A 13,280-nucleotide genomic window follows, 5' to 3' on the forward strand; every position below is an offset into this window, starting at 1 on the left:
TGGCACAGCCAGAAACCCAAATCTGTGGATTTAGGCTAATCTCATGAATGGTTAAGAGGTTAATTTGAGATTACATCTGACCAGAATAAGAGTCAGTGAAAGGTATATCTATCTGAAACCATCCAATGCCAGACAGGAAAAGGAGGAAAGGTGATAGGAAGATGTGGTTCGCTGACCCCTCCTTATCTCTACCCTTATACTGGCAAATACTAAGGCACACTACTCTATATTCTGCTAAATAAAAAATGTTGGCTGTGTTTTTGTTTTATATTTATTTAACAACAAAAAATGGCATTATGTATTCCTCCTCATGTAATTTTCTGCTGTTTTATCTCAGGGAAACTCAAAGTAGATGACTGTTTTTCCAATGCTCTAGGCATTGAAGTTTTGCTACTCCATGTGTGTACATTCCCAGCTGTTCTTAAGATTGTATTTCAGGATCAAGTGCACCAAAATTAGGCTGTTTACCTGTAATGGTGGCCATCTGTGCAGTCACACTTGAGTGTAAAACATTTTCAGGAGTTTATAATATGTTAGTCAGGGGGTTAGTATTTCTGTCCCCTCCTTTCAGGGAGAAGGGTTGGCCTGAAACAGGTGAGGCAGTTGCCTCCTGTTCAGTTCCTTCAGCCTTGCCATGATGATTTCAACAAACTGACGGCACCAGCAGTGAAGAAACTACATGAGCTGTGACTGCACAGATGACCAATCAAATAACACAATTTACTGGTAAGCAACTTGTCTTTCCTGTTTGATCTCTCTCCAATCGCACAGATGGGTGACTGGAGAATACCTTGGAGTGTGTGCTGGTACCATCACTGAAAGAGACTCTGAAGATAATATGAACATTTATCCCACGGAACACAAAGATTTAATCAAGTAATAAATAATACTAATGGAATGAATAGTAGAAAAAATACAGAGCTCAGATAATGTTTTCTGTGTTATTGTTGTCGTAGGACTAAGAAAAGAAATGAACAGAATATGGTATTCTCAGCTCTTGACTCCAGCATCCTCTCTGCCTAAATGGGGAAATTCTACCAGTAAAGCTGTAGATAGAAAATACTGAAGATTATCTGCACAGTAACCACAAATAAGTCTTCTCTAATAGCTTGTCAAATTTTTGCTGTATGTTCTTTCTCAGGAAATCTATTTGGGACACAAGATTTGCTTTAAACACTACTGAAGTATTGCAGTGACTTCTTTAAAACTAATCCCACACGAACATAAATGAGGTTAGGTACTTTGCTACCTGGGTCACACATGAATATTCAAGTAATCCTTCCAAGTGTCATGGCATTCTATCAGTCATTCTGAATTACATTGAGTCTGAAAATCAGCTTGTAAGAAACGTGTCCATCTCCACTTAGACCTGATTTTCCAGAGAGAAATCTAATATTACAAACGGGGTTTTTTTCAGAATAAGTAACCTGGACATCCCAGTCAGTTTGGAATATTAATATTCCATTAAATTAATACAGCTACACATATTGCAATATTATCTGCAAATGAAATATGCTTGAAGTATCTGAGCTGAGGTTTCCAGCAAAAACATCAGAAAAACTCCAAGTTTATAGGAACTTTTGGGCCCTTCTTTTTTAAAATGGCAATATTAACGTAGATGTTTCATAGCTTCATTTTTCGACTCATTTCAGTATGAGTAAATTGGTCACGTAATAGCCTACTCAGAAGTAAATCTTATTGAATGAATGGGGCTGACTCCCAAGAAAAGTGGGGTTAGGCTCAAGTTTTACAAATATTTCAAACAACTGCAGGAGTCCACAGCAACCTAACTAGCATAGGAGAAATTTACAGCTGAGAATATTTGTGCAATTGCCTTTAGATGGGTTGAAATTGTGTATCTTACCATTTTACCATATGTTAAACCATATTTAACAAATGGGAGCCTTCAGGTATTTGAACAGAAGAACATATTTGTATCTCGTGTGAATTCCTGTTCTGTAATATTTGCTAAAAGCAATGAGTAATCACTATGGTTTGCCCTGGCTTAGGGATACTCTCTCAAAATAAGGCTGCAATAGCTTAGCTCTGTTTCTCCTGAGCCTTTTGGCAATAAATCCATGTTTCATCCTCTTTAGCAGTCTACAAGCTCCATTATTTCTTGCAATTGCTGAGCAGTCCTTAATCCATGAATTATTTCTAAATATAATGTCTGGCCAGTAGCTGCCATCCTGATAGCTTCCCTAAAATGAGCAGAAGTAATAGCCCATCTCCACATCACTTTGCTATTACCCCGTTTCCTGATAACCTGAAATACACAAAAAACACTCTGGTCTCCATGAACTACTGAAATAACCCTGTGAATAAAAATTGTAAATTTTCAAGAGGTGTGTTTTTAGTTTTCTATTGTTATTGCAGATATTTAGTAACACTGTCTTAATTATGTTGTATGCCCCCCCTCAGCCCCCAGTTGGAAGAGTGATATAGAAATTTTAAAAAATAAGCAAGCAAGCCTGCTGCCAGTTAAAGTCAACTTCAGAGGCTCTGCTCCATCCTTATGTAACATCAGAAGATGGGCACTCAAGACAGTCTTTTTAGTGGTGGAACCACAACTGTGAAATGCCTTCTCTGTAGAGACATGCCAGGGCTCTTCTCTTTTAAGCTTCAGCTGATTGCTGGAGACTTTTCTTTTTTTCTATTTCAGGGTGCTTTTAATATAATTTTAGTATTCCAATTGTTACTCTTTGCTTTTAATTCAGCTGCTTTGTCTGCTTTTCCTATTGTGTTTTATGAAAGTTCTGCACTATGCAAACTTATTTTTGCAAAGGTTAGTACAAGTTCACTGGGTTATGCCTTCCATTTAAACTGAGTATGTAAACCCTGTAGGCACTGAAAGGAAATTTCAGCTGCCCTAGATTGTGTTTGGTACTGGTTTTGCAAAATATGGTAGAATATTCATATTTATAAATAAATTAATGAATTTAGTTTCCTTAATGAGATCCATTTGTAGAAAATTCAGTGGTGGAAAACAACAATAAGCAACAATGGTTTTGAATTTCTCTCTCCCTCTCTCTTTCTTTGTCCAGTCTGTAATTAGAGTAGGCAGGGCTGCCAAGAGAGTAAATATCAAGAACTGCAGTCCTTCATTTAGAAGTAGTCTTTACAGTAGTTCAAGGGGATGAGGATAATGAAGCAGAGGATTTTTCTATACCTGCCAACATTAAAGCTCTGATGCATTCACTTCGGCCTTGCATTGCAGACTTCATGAGTGCAGTAAATCCAAAGACATTCCTTTTCTCAATATCAAGGCCAGGATAATAGTTTAATAAATACTGTGTAATAGTAATATGTCCTACAAAAAAAAGAATAAAAAATATCAATACAAAAGTGTATTATTTTCAAACCACTGTGAATTCTACTTGTTTTATTTTAACTCTCATATTCTGAAGCTTCAGGACAGATCACACACACTCCTCAGAGTCAAATAACCACTAAGCTATCATCATCATCATCATCAAATTTATTATTTATACCTCGCCCATCTGGCTGGGTTTCCCCAGCCACTCTGGGCGGCTCCCAACTGAATATTAAAAACACAATACAGCATTAAACATTAAAAACTTCCCTAAACAAGGGTGCCTTCAGATGTCTTTTAAAAGTAAAATAGTTGCTTATTGCCTTGACATCTGATGGGAGGGTATTCCACAGGGCAGGTGCCACTACCGAGAACTATAAAATGCTATGGCTTGGTTCAATCCTAAGATAAGGAAGTTAACAAAATGGGTTTCACCCTCTCCTTCCCACACAGTCACTGGTGCTCCCTGAATATGTCTCTCTCAATGGTTGGCAAATACACATACAGATCAGTTACTTCTTTTCCTTAGAAATGAAAGCTATACAAAATTTTGTTTGCAGTATATTAATCGAAATTTAATGGAAAGTTGATTTGGTCTATTATCCATATTCCCTATCCCTGCTCAGAAGGATAATTTAAGCTAATCATGGCAGAAGGTGGGTTCTAGGACGTAGTGTTCATACAATTTAGTGCCAAATAGATTAAAGCAGTACCTTTGAGTTATGCCTGGAAAGCTATAGGAAGCTAATTGAAACACTGGATAATGAATCCAGTTTCCTCCTAGCCACTCATTGCCATCACAGGCAATTTCCAAATAATCACCCGTGGCAGGCCTACACAGAATGCTTGAGAGTTATAAATATGATTACATTAATGGTAATTTGTGAGAGTCTATGGTAAGCGGAAATAATAGTTTAAAGATCTGTTGTTGCCTTGCCAGCCATAGGAGGGTTCAGTTTCCCAACTCTGCTGTAAAACCCTGGTCATTAAGCTTCTACTATCCTGAACTAGCAACAGGACAGATTATGAACTAAAATGACTGAGTAAGTAAGTAAGTAGATAGATAGATAGATAGATGATAGATAGATAGATAGATAGATAGACAGACAGACAGACACAGTATATATATTCTTAGAAATGCTTTTAGCAGACCATATCAGGCATAATCTCCAGCAGAAGGTCTGCCTGCTTTGCCAGTATCACTGAAATATGTAGAGTGGTAAAAATCTATCACAGGCTAAAATTATAGACGCTAGGGGGCTAACAGTCTGAAGACCAATTAAACCATCAAGCCCTTGTAATTGGACTGACAGAACAAGACAAACATCTAGTGCCATTATTGCTCATTCAGAACATTTTCCCCCACTTGTCATTTGTTGTATGATGGTTTGATGGTTTGTGTAATAATGTAGTCTGTCAGCCAGCTGCAACAACAACAACTTAATTACTGTAAGCTGTATAAAAAAAGTTCCCTCGTCTTATTTTGCAGTCCAGTTAAATATTCTGCAATACATGTCAGTCAGTTAAATTTATCCAAGAATGTTTATGAAGAAGTTTCATACAAGCAATTAAACAAAATCCATAGCAGAACATCTGGTACAGTTTTAATGATCAGTGGCTTCATGGCACCCAAACAAATCTACATATTCTAGAAGGAGGAGAGCTGCATGTTTATCTATTTAAGCAGCTTTAATTACACTCAGGTATTTTATGGACAGCTGTGCTCTTTGGTTGCCTCTTTCCTAACTGGAGCCCTTTTTTAGAGTCCTTCTACCTAGATAGCGACAGGGTACAATAATGCAAAATTATGAAAGAAGTGAAAATGTCAGGCATTCATTTGGAGTGTCTCTACTTGCCTTGTTCTTAGGGACGTTTCTGATTTGAACTTCTGATATTTTCCCGTCCCTATCATGTGCTCATGTCCTTTTGAATTGATCAGCAATGGGCTCTGCTGGAGATCCTTACTGTTGTCTGATCACCCAACCCCAAACACTCTTAGGCCTACATAACTTCAGAACACTCCTAGACTTTCTAGGTAATTTAAAATACAAAAATCAAGAAATAGGCATGCCCAACTCCACAAAACCCCGTAGAGCTGATTCAAACAACCACTTTGGAAACTGCTTTTCCATCATTACTAATTTATATCACTGGTGCTCTCTGAGCACCAATGAGTCACTAGAAATGGAAAAGCAGCCAAAATGTTTCTGCAGAAACCAGGCACCTGATCCTTACAAATAATATCCTTTCAAAGGGCTGCATTAAGTGCAAAGTCCTACTGCAATCCGTGGAAAATAACTTCATTTCTATAAAATGAATCTAGATTTTCCTTTCAATGTATCCTTTCCCTCCTATTTCTCAGGTAAAGGGCTTCTGATAATAATTGTTCACAACTGCATTAAAACTATTTCATTACTGAGGTGCCCAGTATTGATGACATTCTGAACGTGCCCCTAACTGCTTAAGCTTCTGTTTACCTGAACTGAGACCTGTGCTAATTTCCTCATGGTAATAAAAGAAAAATCATGCCAAAAAAATTGAAAAAGCATGCCTCAGCAGACTCTCAGCCTTACTTTGCCACCTGCAAAATGGGTGGCAGCCCTTACAGAATTGTTAGAAATAGAATCTCTAGCTAACAGAAAAGGCCTCACTATTTTTGAGTAAAACTCAGTAAAAGTTAGTAGCAGCATTTTCATAGTACATGCTTCAACATTAGAATTTGGGGGTTTAGATCACCGTGCCCTCCAGATGTTTTTGGGCTCCCGGCTCCCACCAGTCCCAGGCAACATGGCCATTGGCCAGGGATTACGGAAGCCGTAGTCCAACATCTGAAGGCCACCATTTTGGCCACCACAGTGCAATTAATACATGTGCACTAAGGACATAAGGCTCTGGCTGTGTACATACCAATCCCTTTGTAGTACCAAAGCATACTTTTGTCACTCTGGAATTGTTCATGGTCGTCCTCAGCATGCTGCTTTCAATCTTGATTGACTCTAAATCCTGCCATCCATAAGGATAGGTGGGTGTGGTTATCGGATAACCATTTGAAAAACCTCCATTGATTAGGTTATCAATGCCTTTTCCTCCCTGCATATGCCCTGGGTGAATGAAGAAGGGGAGTTGTGGATACACTCCCCCATTGCTGGAACCACCTTCATCTGTTTTCAAATGGACACACTGTGGGGAAATGCAGAATCAATCTGCAATGAATTTTTATTTTGGAATGAACCAACCAATTTTTCAAAATGCACTTTTCAGGAGCAAAAATATGCATTAGATCTAGATTGTGTGTGGACTACAAAGAAAAAGGAAGTACTCAGACTCTCACTGATTCTAAAATAAAATGTCATTCATATGCAGTCTCAGTCCTCCAGCTCAATATTTCACTTTGGGTAGTACTGAGCTAAACAGCTGTGCTATAAATAGGATTAGAGCTGGTGCAATGGGATTTCCCTCATTTTCTCCACCCCTCATGCATACCCCATGCCATACCCAAAGCTGTTCCAGAGGGTTGGGGAAACACCCAGAACAAATTTGGGGGCCCAGAGGAAGAGGTTTTTCTTCTGTTGCACAAGGATAAATCCTTGCACTGACAAAACAACCTGCTTAACACTACTTTGAATACAGCCCTGGTAACCTTTTTTAAAAAAAGATTTGTTCTTTAGTCTGAATTCAGACACAAATGGTTGCACTATTCAGACTTTCAGTTTCAGGTGCAGTTGCTAATTCAAGTTAATGGCAATCAGTTAACTCCATTTAAAAGCTCTTATAGAAAACATAATCTTTATATATGCTCACAGTTGAAGCAGCAGGAGAAATGCAAGATGCTAATAAGAATTTCTACTTGTATGAACTCTTTTAACATAAGCTATCTGTGCTGGGGAAAAAGATTGCCAATACAATGCACAATTAATTCAGAATGTTAATACTCCATGAAAAAGCTTAAACTTACAACTGCTTAGTGCTCTTTCAGTTGTGGGAGCAGTTGCAGACTCCTGAAAGCTGCCAACAAATGTAGCTATCTGGAAAAAGGGCAAGAGAGAATTGAGCACAGTAACTATAGGATAGAGGGATGGCTCTCCTATGCAACCGTAGCTGGTTAACAGAGAAAAAGTAGGAGGCCAGATCTGGACGTGGACTCAGCTGAAGTGTTCCTTTCATCAATATTGGATTCAAATGTGTTCTAGGTGCCTGTTCAGGAGCTTCTTCTTTTTTAAGTTATAATTTCAGGTGGTAACAGTAAGTCTCAAATTATGTGTGCTAGGGATGTGTAACTGTGTGCTGTTTTCAAGACAGTTTAACAGTGGTATTAAGACCAGAGATGCAGAATGAAGTCAACAGAAAATAGCAATGTTAGGATTCTGGTAGAGGGGGGAAGCAATCAATTTGACATGGAAATGGAATAGAAGAAATGACAGGCCACCCTCAAATTTTAAAGTGATATGTTGAAAAAGAATCAGCTCTTAAAAATCTATAAATAAATGCAACTTTAATTAAAATGCATAAATTCTTTATAAGGCTGTTTCAAATATATGTCTATTAATTAATAATAGGACTTTGGCAATTGTGAAAACATAGCTCCAATTCTGCCAGTAGTAAACTCTACAGTGCAACAAGATCATGACTGAAAAAAAGGTTTACTGTGAATGCGCCAATCTTTCCCACTTTCCCACATGGGAGAAACGAACCACAATATGAAGCCAAGGGATGTTCTTGGCTTCCTGGTCATTGCTAATTTGAACAAAACAAACTATGATCCCCAGTTAAGCTAGGGATCATAGTTTGTTTCTAGAACCAAACAACAAAGATGGTGAGAACTCTCAACTGTGGCTGACTGCAGGGATGGGAAAGCTTTTTTCAGCCAAGGGCAATCTTACCTGAATGGAAAGCTGTCAGAGGCCACATTTCTAAAGTGGGCATGGCTTCTCAAGAACCCAGTCCCAGTCCCTTCTTTGCAGACTTCCCTCCCCTTACAGAGAAACATCTGTAACACACACCCATCTCCACTTCTCTTTCTCTCCACTCTTTGCCTGTCTCTCTATTTCCTGTCTTTTACACACACTCTCACTGCCTTTTCTCTCGGGGGTCCCTTTCCAGATCCTCTCACCACTGATTAGCCACAACAATCACTTCACCCCAAATATTAAGCAGACAGAAAGCATCCTTTCTGCTTTTGTTCTTCTGCAAGCCAGAGACAGCCACGCCTGGCAAGAAGCAGCACCAACCTTCCCCAGCAACAACCCTGAAAAGGCAGGAAGTCCTTAAAAAACAAAAAAACCCAACCTTGCTCCAAGGTGGCACCGACATGTCTTAGCAAGTCCATGAACATCCTCCCTCTCACCAGTCATGCTTGGAGCACGTTCAGGGACAATGGCTGTGGAGGACCGTGTGTAATATGTAGCCATTTCTGGATCCACACAGGAGTTAGGGCTGTTACCACAGGGTGGGATGGAACTCTGTCTGGTTGAGGGGCTTTGATTTGTTTGTTTGTTTAGTTTTGCCCCAAATTTACTGGTGGTTAATTGAATTGGGGGCTGGCTAGCCACTTAGGAAGGATTACCACACTACCACAGTCTTTGCTTGACTCTCCGTGCTTTGGTGGGTGGGTCCCCCCCCCCCAAGGAACAATCCTAGTAAATTGGATTGGGGGCTGGCAGGTGACTCTGGAAGGCTTGGTGGACTGGATCATGCATGCAGACCTAGCCCCAGCTTACTCGGTAATATGTGATCAAGGCCAATGTCATTCAGCTTTAGAAAAGAGGAAAATAACTCCATACAATTATAGGAAACTTCTTATATATCCTGTGGTCTACTTAGCCTCATTTTCTTTAGGGAGCAGTATCAGATACTGGCAGACAGTATCAAGCCAATGTCAACACTCTGGATTAATACTGAGCTCATTATAATTAAATATAAAGGTCAGAAAAGAGCAGCCTTAAATCTAATCCTGTTATGTACTGAGTTGAATAGGATCCAAACTGTAGCAGTCTGATTGGTCCTAGAACAATAGGATCCAAAAGGCAGCAGTCTGATTGGTCCTAGAACAATAGGATTCAGAATGCAGCAGTCTGATTGGTCCTAGAACAATGCAGCAGTATGATTGGTTGGCAGGAACCACCCAATCCTGCTCCAGATAGAAGTGAATCCACAACCTGATTGGCTTACAGTAGAATTCCAGAATTCGCCAATCATGTGCAGCCCATTGTGTAAATAATGTATATAAAGCAGATACTGTGAGGGGACATTTATTCATTCCTCCTCACCACTATGAGCTGAATAAAGAGCATGAAATCACTTTGCGACTCTGAGTATATTTCACTGGCGACGAGGATGGGATCCCGCTGAGCTGACTGCCACACACAGCACCGCAGCACCGCCAACTGCCGCACCGCTGCCTCGCACCGTGTATCCAGGCTTCAGCTCCGGGGCACAAGGAACTCAGAATGGCAGCCAACAGCAGCTTCTCGCCATTCAACCCAGCATCTGGAGACTGGGAAGCGTACGCCTCCCGTTTCACCTTCCTCCTAGAAGCCAAAGGGGTCACCGACGAAGAAGACGCCAAGAAGAGGGCGATATTCTTCAGCGTCTGCGGAGAGGAGACGTTTGAAATCGCCCGGGCTCTCCTTGCGCCTGAAGACGTCGCTACTGTTCCATACAAAACAATAATGGAACAGCTGAAGGGGCACTTTTCGCCGCAGCCCTCAGTGGTGGCTCGTCGAAATGCCTTCTACGCAAAGCGGCAAGCCCCTGGGGAAACCATAACTGGGTTTGTGACCTCTCTCCGCCAAGCCGCCCGGTTCTGCAACTTCTCAGAGCTGGAGAACATGCTTCGTGACCGCCTCGTCGGTGGCCTGAAGGATGAGAAGCTGCAACGACGCCTCTACGCTAAGAAGGACCTAACGTTCCAGGTCGCTCTGGAGGAGGCCCTGGCAACAGAAGCTGCCGAGAGGTCGACCCAAGAGGCACGGCCGAGCCTGCCATCCCAACCGAGGGTCCACCATGAAGACCTCACCGACGACTCAGGATCCGACAGGGAGGAGGTGCACCGAGTACAGCAGCGCACTCAAGCAGCGCACAGACCACAGCTGCCTCGACGAGAAGGAGGGAACTGCGCAAGCTGCGGGGAGAGTCACGAGAGGAGGACCTGCCGTTTCCGCAACGCAGAGTGCAGGCAGTGCAGAAAATCGGGACACATCGCCCGGGTGTGTCGGGCTCGGCCCACCCGACACCAGGCATCAGATGACCAATCCAAGAGCCCCAGGTCCCGGGGCCCAACGCACCAAGGCAACTCGACGGAGCTCACGGACTTCCAGGTATACCAGTTGCCCCACCCCAACGTAGAGAAAATTTATGTAGAGGTACAGATAGAGGGGGCCCCATGCCGCATGGAGCTTGACACGGGTTCAACTCTATCCATAATCTCGGCAAGGACCTTAAGGAAACTGTGTCCCACTGGGGGTCCCAAACTCAGGCCGGCCCCATTCACCCTCCGGGACTTCCAGAAACGTAAGGTCCCCACAATGGGGGTGGGGACCTTCAGGGTGCAATACCGAGGGCGGACGCGGCAACTGGACTTGCTTGTGGTCAAGGGCCCCTACATTAGCTTACTGGGATTGGCATGGTTTGGACCACTGGGGCTAGCTGTCACCGGGGTGAACCACACTAGCTTACAAGTGGACGTGGACGCCATATGCAAGGAATTTCCAGGGGTTTTCGATGGGAAATTGGGACAGTATACGGGCCCCCCCATTGCGCTACAGCTTGACCCCGCAGTACGGCCGGTCAGGCTCAAGGCCCGCCGGGTCCCGTTCGCCTTGAAACCCCGTATAGACGAGGAATTGGACCGACTCGTAGAGCAAGGAGTGCTGGAGCCGGTGCCTAATGCTCCCTGGGAAACCCCAATCGTCACACCCGTCAAGCCTAATGGTTCGGTCCGCATCTGCGCAGACTACAAATGTACCATAAACAAGGCCCTCACGGCCCACGCATACCCAGTGCCAGTGGTCAGCCATGTCCTTGCCACCCTGGCTGGGTCGAAAATTTTTGGCAAGCTGGACTTGGCCCAAGCATATCAACAGCTGCCAGTAGATGAGGCCACAGCAGAGGCACAGACGATTGTGACGCACAGAGGAGCGTTCAGGGTAAAGCGGCTGCAATTCGGTGTCAGCGTGGCACCAGGCATATTCCAGAATATAATGGACTCTCTCCTTAAAGGGATTCCTGGCGTCACCCCCTTCTTCGATGATGTGTTGATTGCCGGCCCCACACCAGAGGAGTTTGAGGACCGCCTCCGCACCGTTCTGCACCGTTTCCAGACGGCGGGTCTCAAGGTGAAGCGGGAAAAATGTCTACTAGGAGTGCCTCAGGTGGACTTTCTGGGATTTATGGTGGACGCAGAAGGGGTCCACCCGACTGGGGACAAGGTACGGGCCATTTGTGATGCCCCAGCGCCCAAGAGCAAGACTGAACTTCAGGCCTTCTTGGGACTATTGAACTTTTACCATTCCTTCCTTCCCCACAAGGCGGCGGTAGCGGAGCCCCTACACAGACTCCTGGACAAGCGGGCCCCTTGGGTGTGGGGCCAGCGCCAGGAGGCCGCATTCCAGGCAGTCAAGGACTTGCTTGTCTCAAACTCGGTCTTGGCACACTTCGACGAGAGGCTGCCGGTGGTGCTAGCATGCGACGCCTCACCCTATGGCATTGGAGCTGTCCTGGGGCACCAACTCCCGGATGGAAGAGAGGTACCGGTGGCGTACTTTTCCCAGACACTCAACACAACCGAGCGGAACTACTCGCAAATCGACAAGGAGGGTCTGGCAATCGTAAAGGGAGTAAAAAAATTCCATGATTTCTTGTACGGGCGGCCCTTCACCGTGGTGACTGACCACAAGCCGTTGCTTGGCTTGTTTGCCCCCGAAAAGCAGACCCCCCAAGTGCTGTCTCCTCGCGTCCTCAGGTGGTCAATTTTCCTTGCCAGCTACCAGTATGCACTGATTCACCGACCTGGGAAGGCGATGGGCCATGCGGACGCCCTCAGCAGGCTACCACTACCGGAAACAGGCCCTGACCCAGCACCTGCACAAGAGGTTATGAGCCTGGAGCTGCTTCCCGACCGCCCCATTCAGGCACAAGAAGTTGCACACCATTCCAAGAAAGATAGGGTCATCTCCCGGGTCCTGGACTGGGTGTGGAGGGGATGGCCCAGCAGCAGCCCCGGGCCAGAATTCGCCGGCTACACAACCCGCAAACATGAACTGTCGGCCCACAAGGGGTGCCTGTTATGGGGAAGCAGAGTCGTTGTTCCCCAGCCCCTCTGCAAAAGGGTCCTCACAGCCCTACACGAGACACATCCAGGGGTAGTAAGAATGAAGGCCCTTGCCAGGAGTTATGTGTGGTGGCCGGGGATCGATGGAGAGATAGAGGCCTGGGTCAAACACTGCCAGGCCTGCCAAGAATCCCGCCCAGATCCCCCAAGGGCCCCAGTCCAGTCCTGGGAGTCCGCCCGAGCACCATGGTCACGCCTGCATGTGGATTTCGCTGGCCCCTTTCAGGGGAAAACATTCTTCATAGTGGTGGACTCCTACACCAAATGGCTGGAAGTCGCACTGGTACCGTCCACTTCCACGTCCGCAGCCATCCGGGTACTACGCAGGCTGTTTGCAACCCACGGGCTCCCTGACACTCTCGTCTCAGACAACGGGACTGCATTTACGTCAGGAGAATTCCAAACCTTCACAGCGCAGAACGCCATCCGCCACATCCGTTCGGCGCCGTTCCACCCTGCCACCAATGGCCAAGCAGAACGCATGGTGCGGACCACCAAGGACACCCTTCGCCGCATGACGCAAGGGGACTGGGAGTACCGCCTTGCCACATTCCTTCTAGCACAGCACAGCACCCCCAGCTCAACGACTGGCCGGAGCCCCGCTGAACTACTAATGGGTCGGCGCCTTGCAATCAGATT

The 13,280-nt window shown here is 44.6% G+C and overlaps 1 protein-coding gene across 4 annotated transcripts in view; it reads right to left on the reverse strand.

The window, feature by feature from the left end:
- Window positions 1-13,280, reverse strand: part of ANKRD33B (ankyrin repeat domain 33B) — a 42,388-nt gene that overhangs the window by 4,760 nt on the left and 24,348 nt on the right. For 2 of the 4 annotated variants that reach the window (XM_081014866.1, XM_081014865.1), the window contains exon 3: window positions 3,170-3,310. The exons of the other annotated variants lie outside the window; for them this stretch is intronic. In XM_081014866.1, coding sequence (XP_080870992.1) covers window positions 3,170-3,310 — 141 coding nt within the window. The remainder of the gene's footprint in view (window positions 1-3,169; window positions 3,311-13,280) is intronic. 4 annotated transcript variants of the gene reach the window in all.

This window comes from Podarcis pityusensis (assembly GCF_964106645.2).
Source record: "Podarcis pityusensis genome assembly, chromosome: 7".
Lineage (NCBI taxonomy): Eukaryota > Metazoa > Chordata > Lepidosauria > Squamata > Lacertidae > Podarcis > Podarcis pityusensis.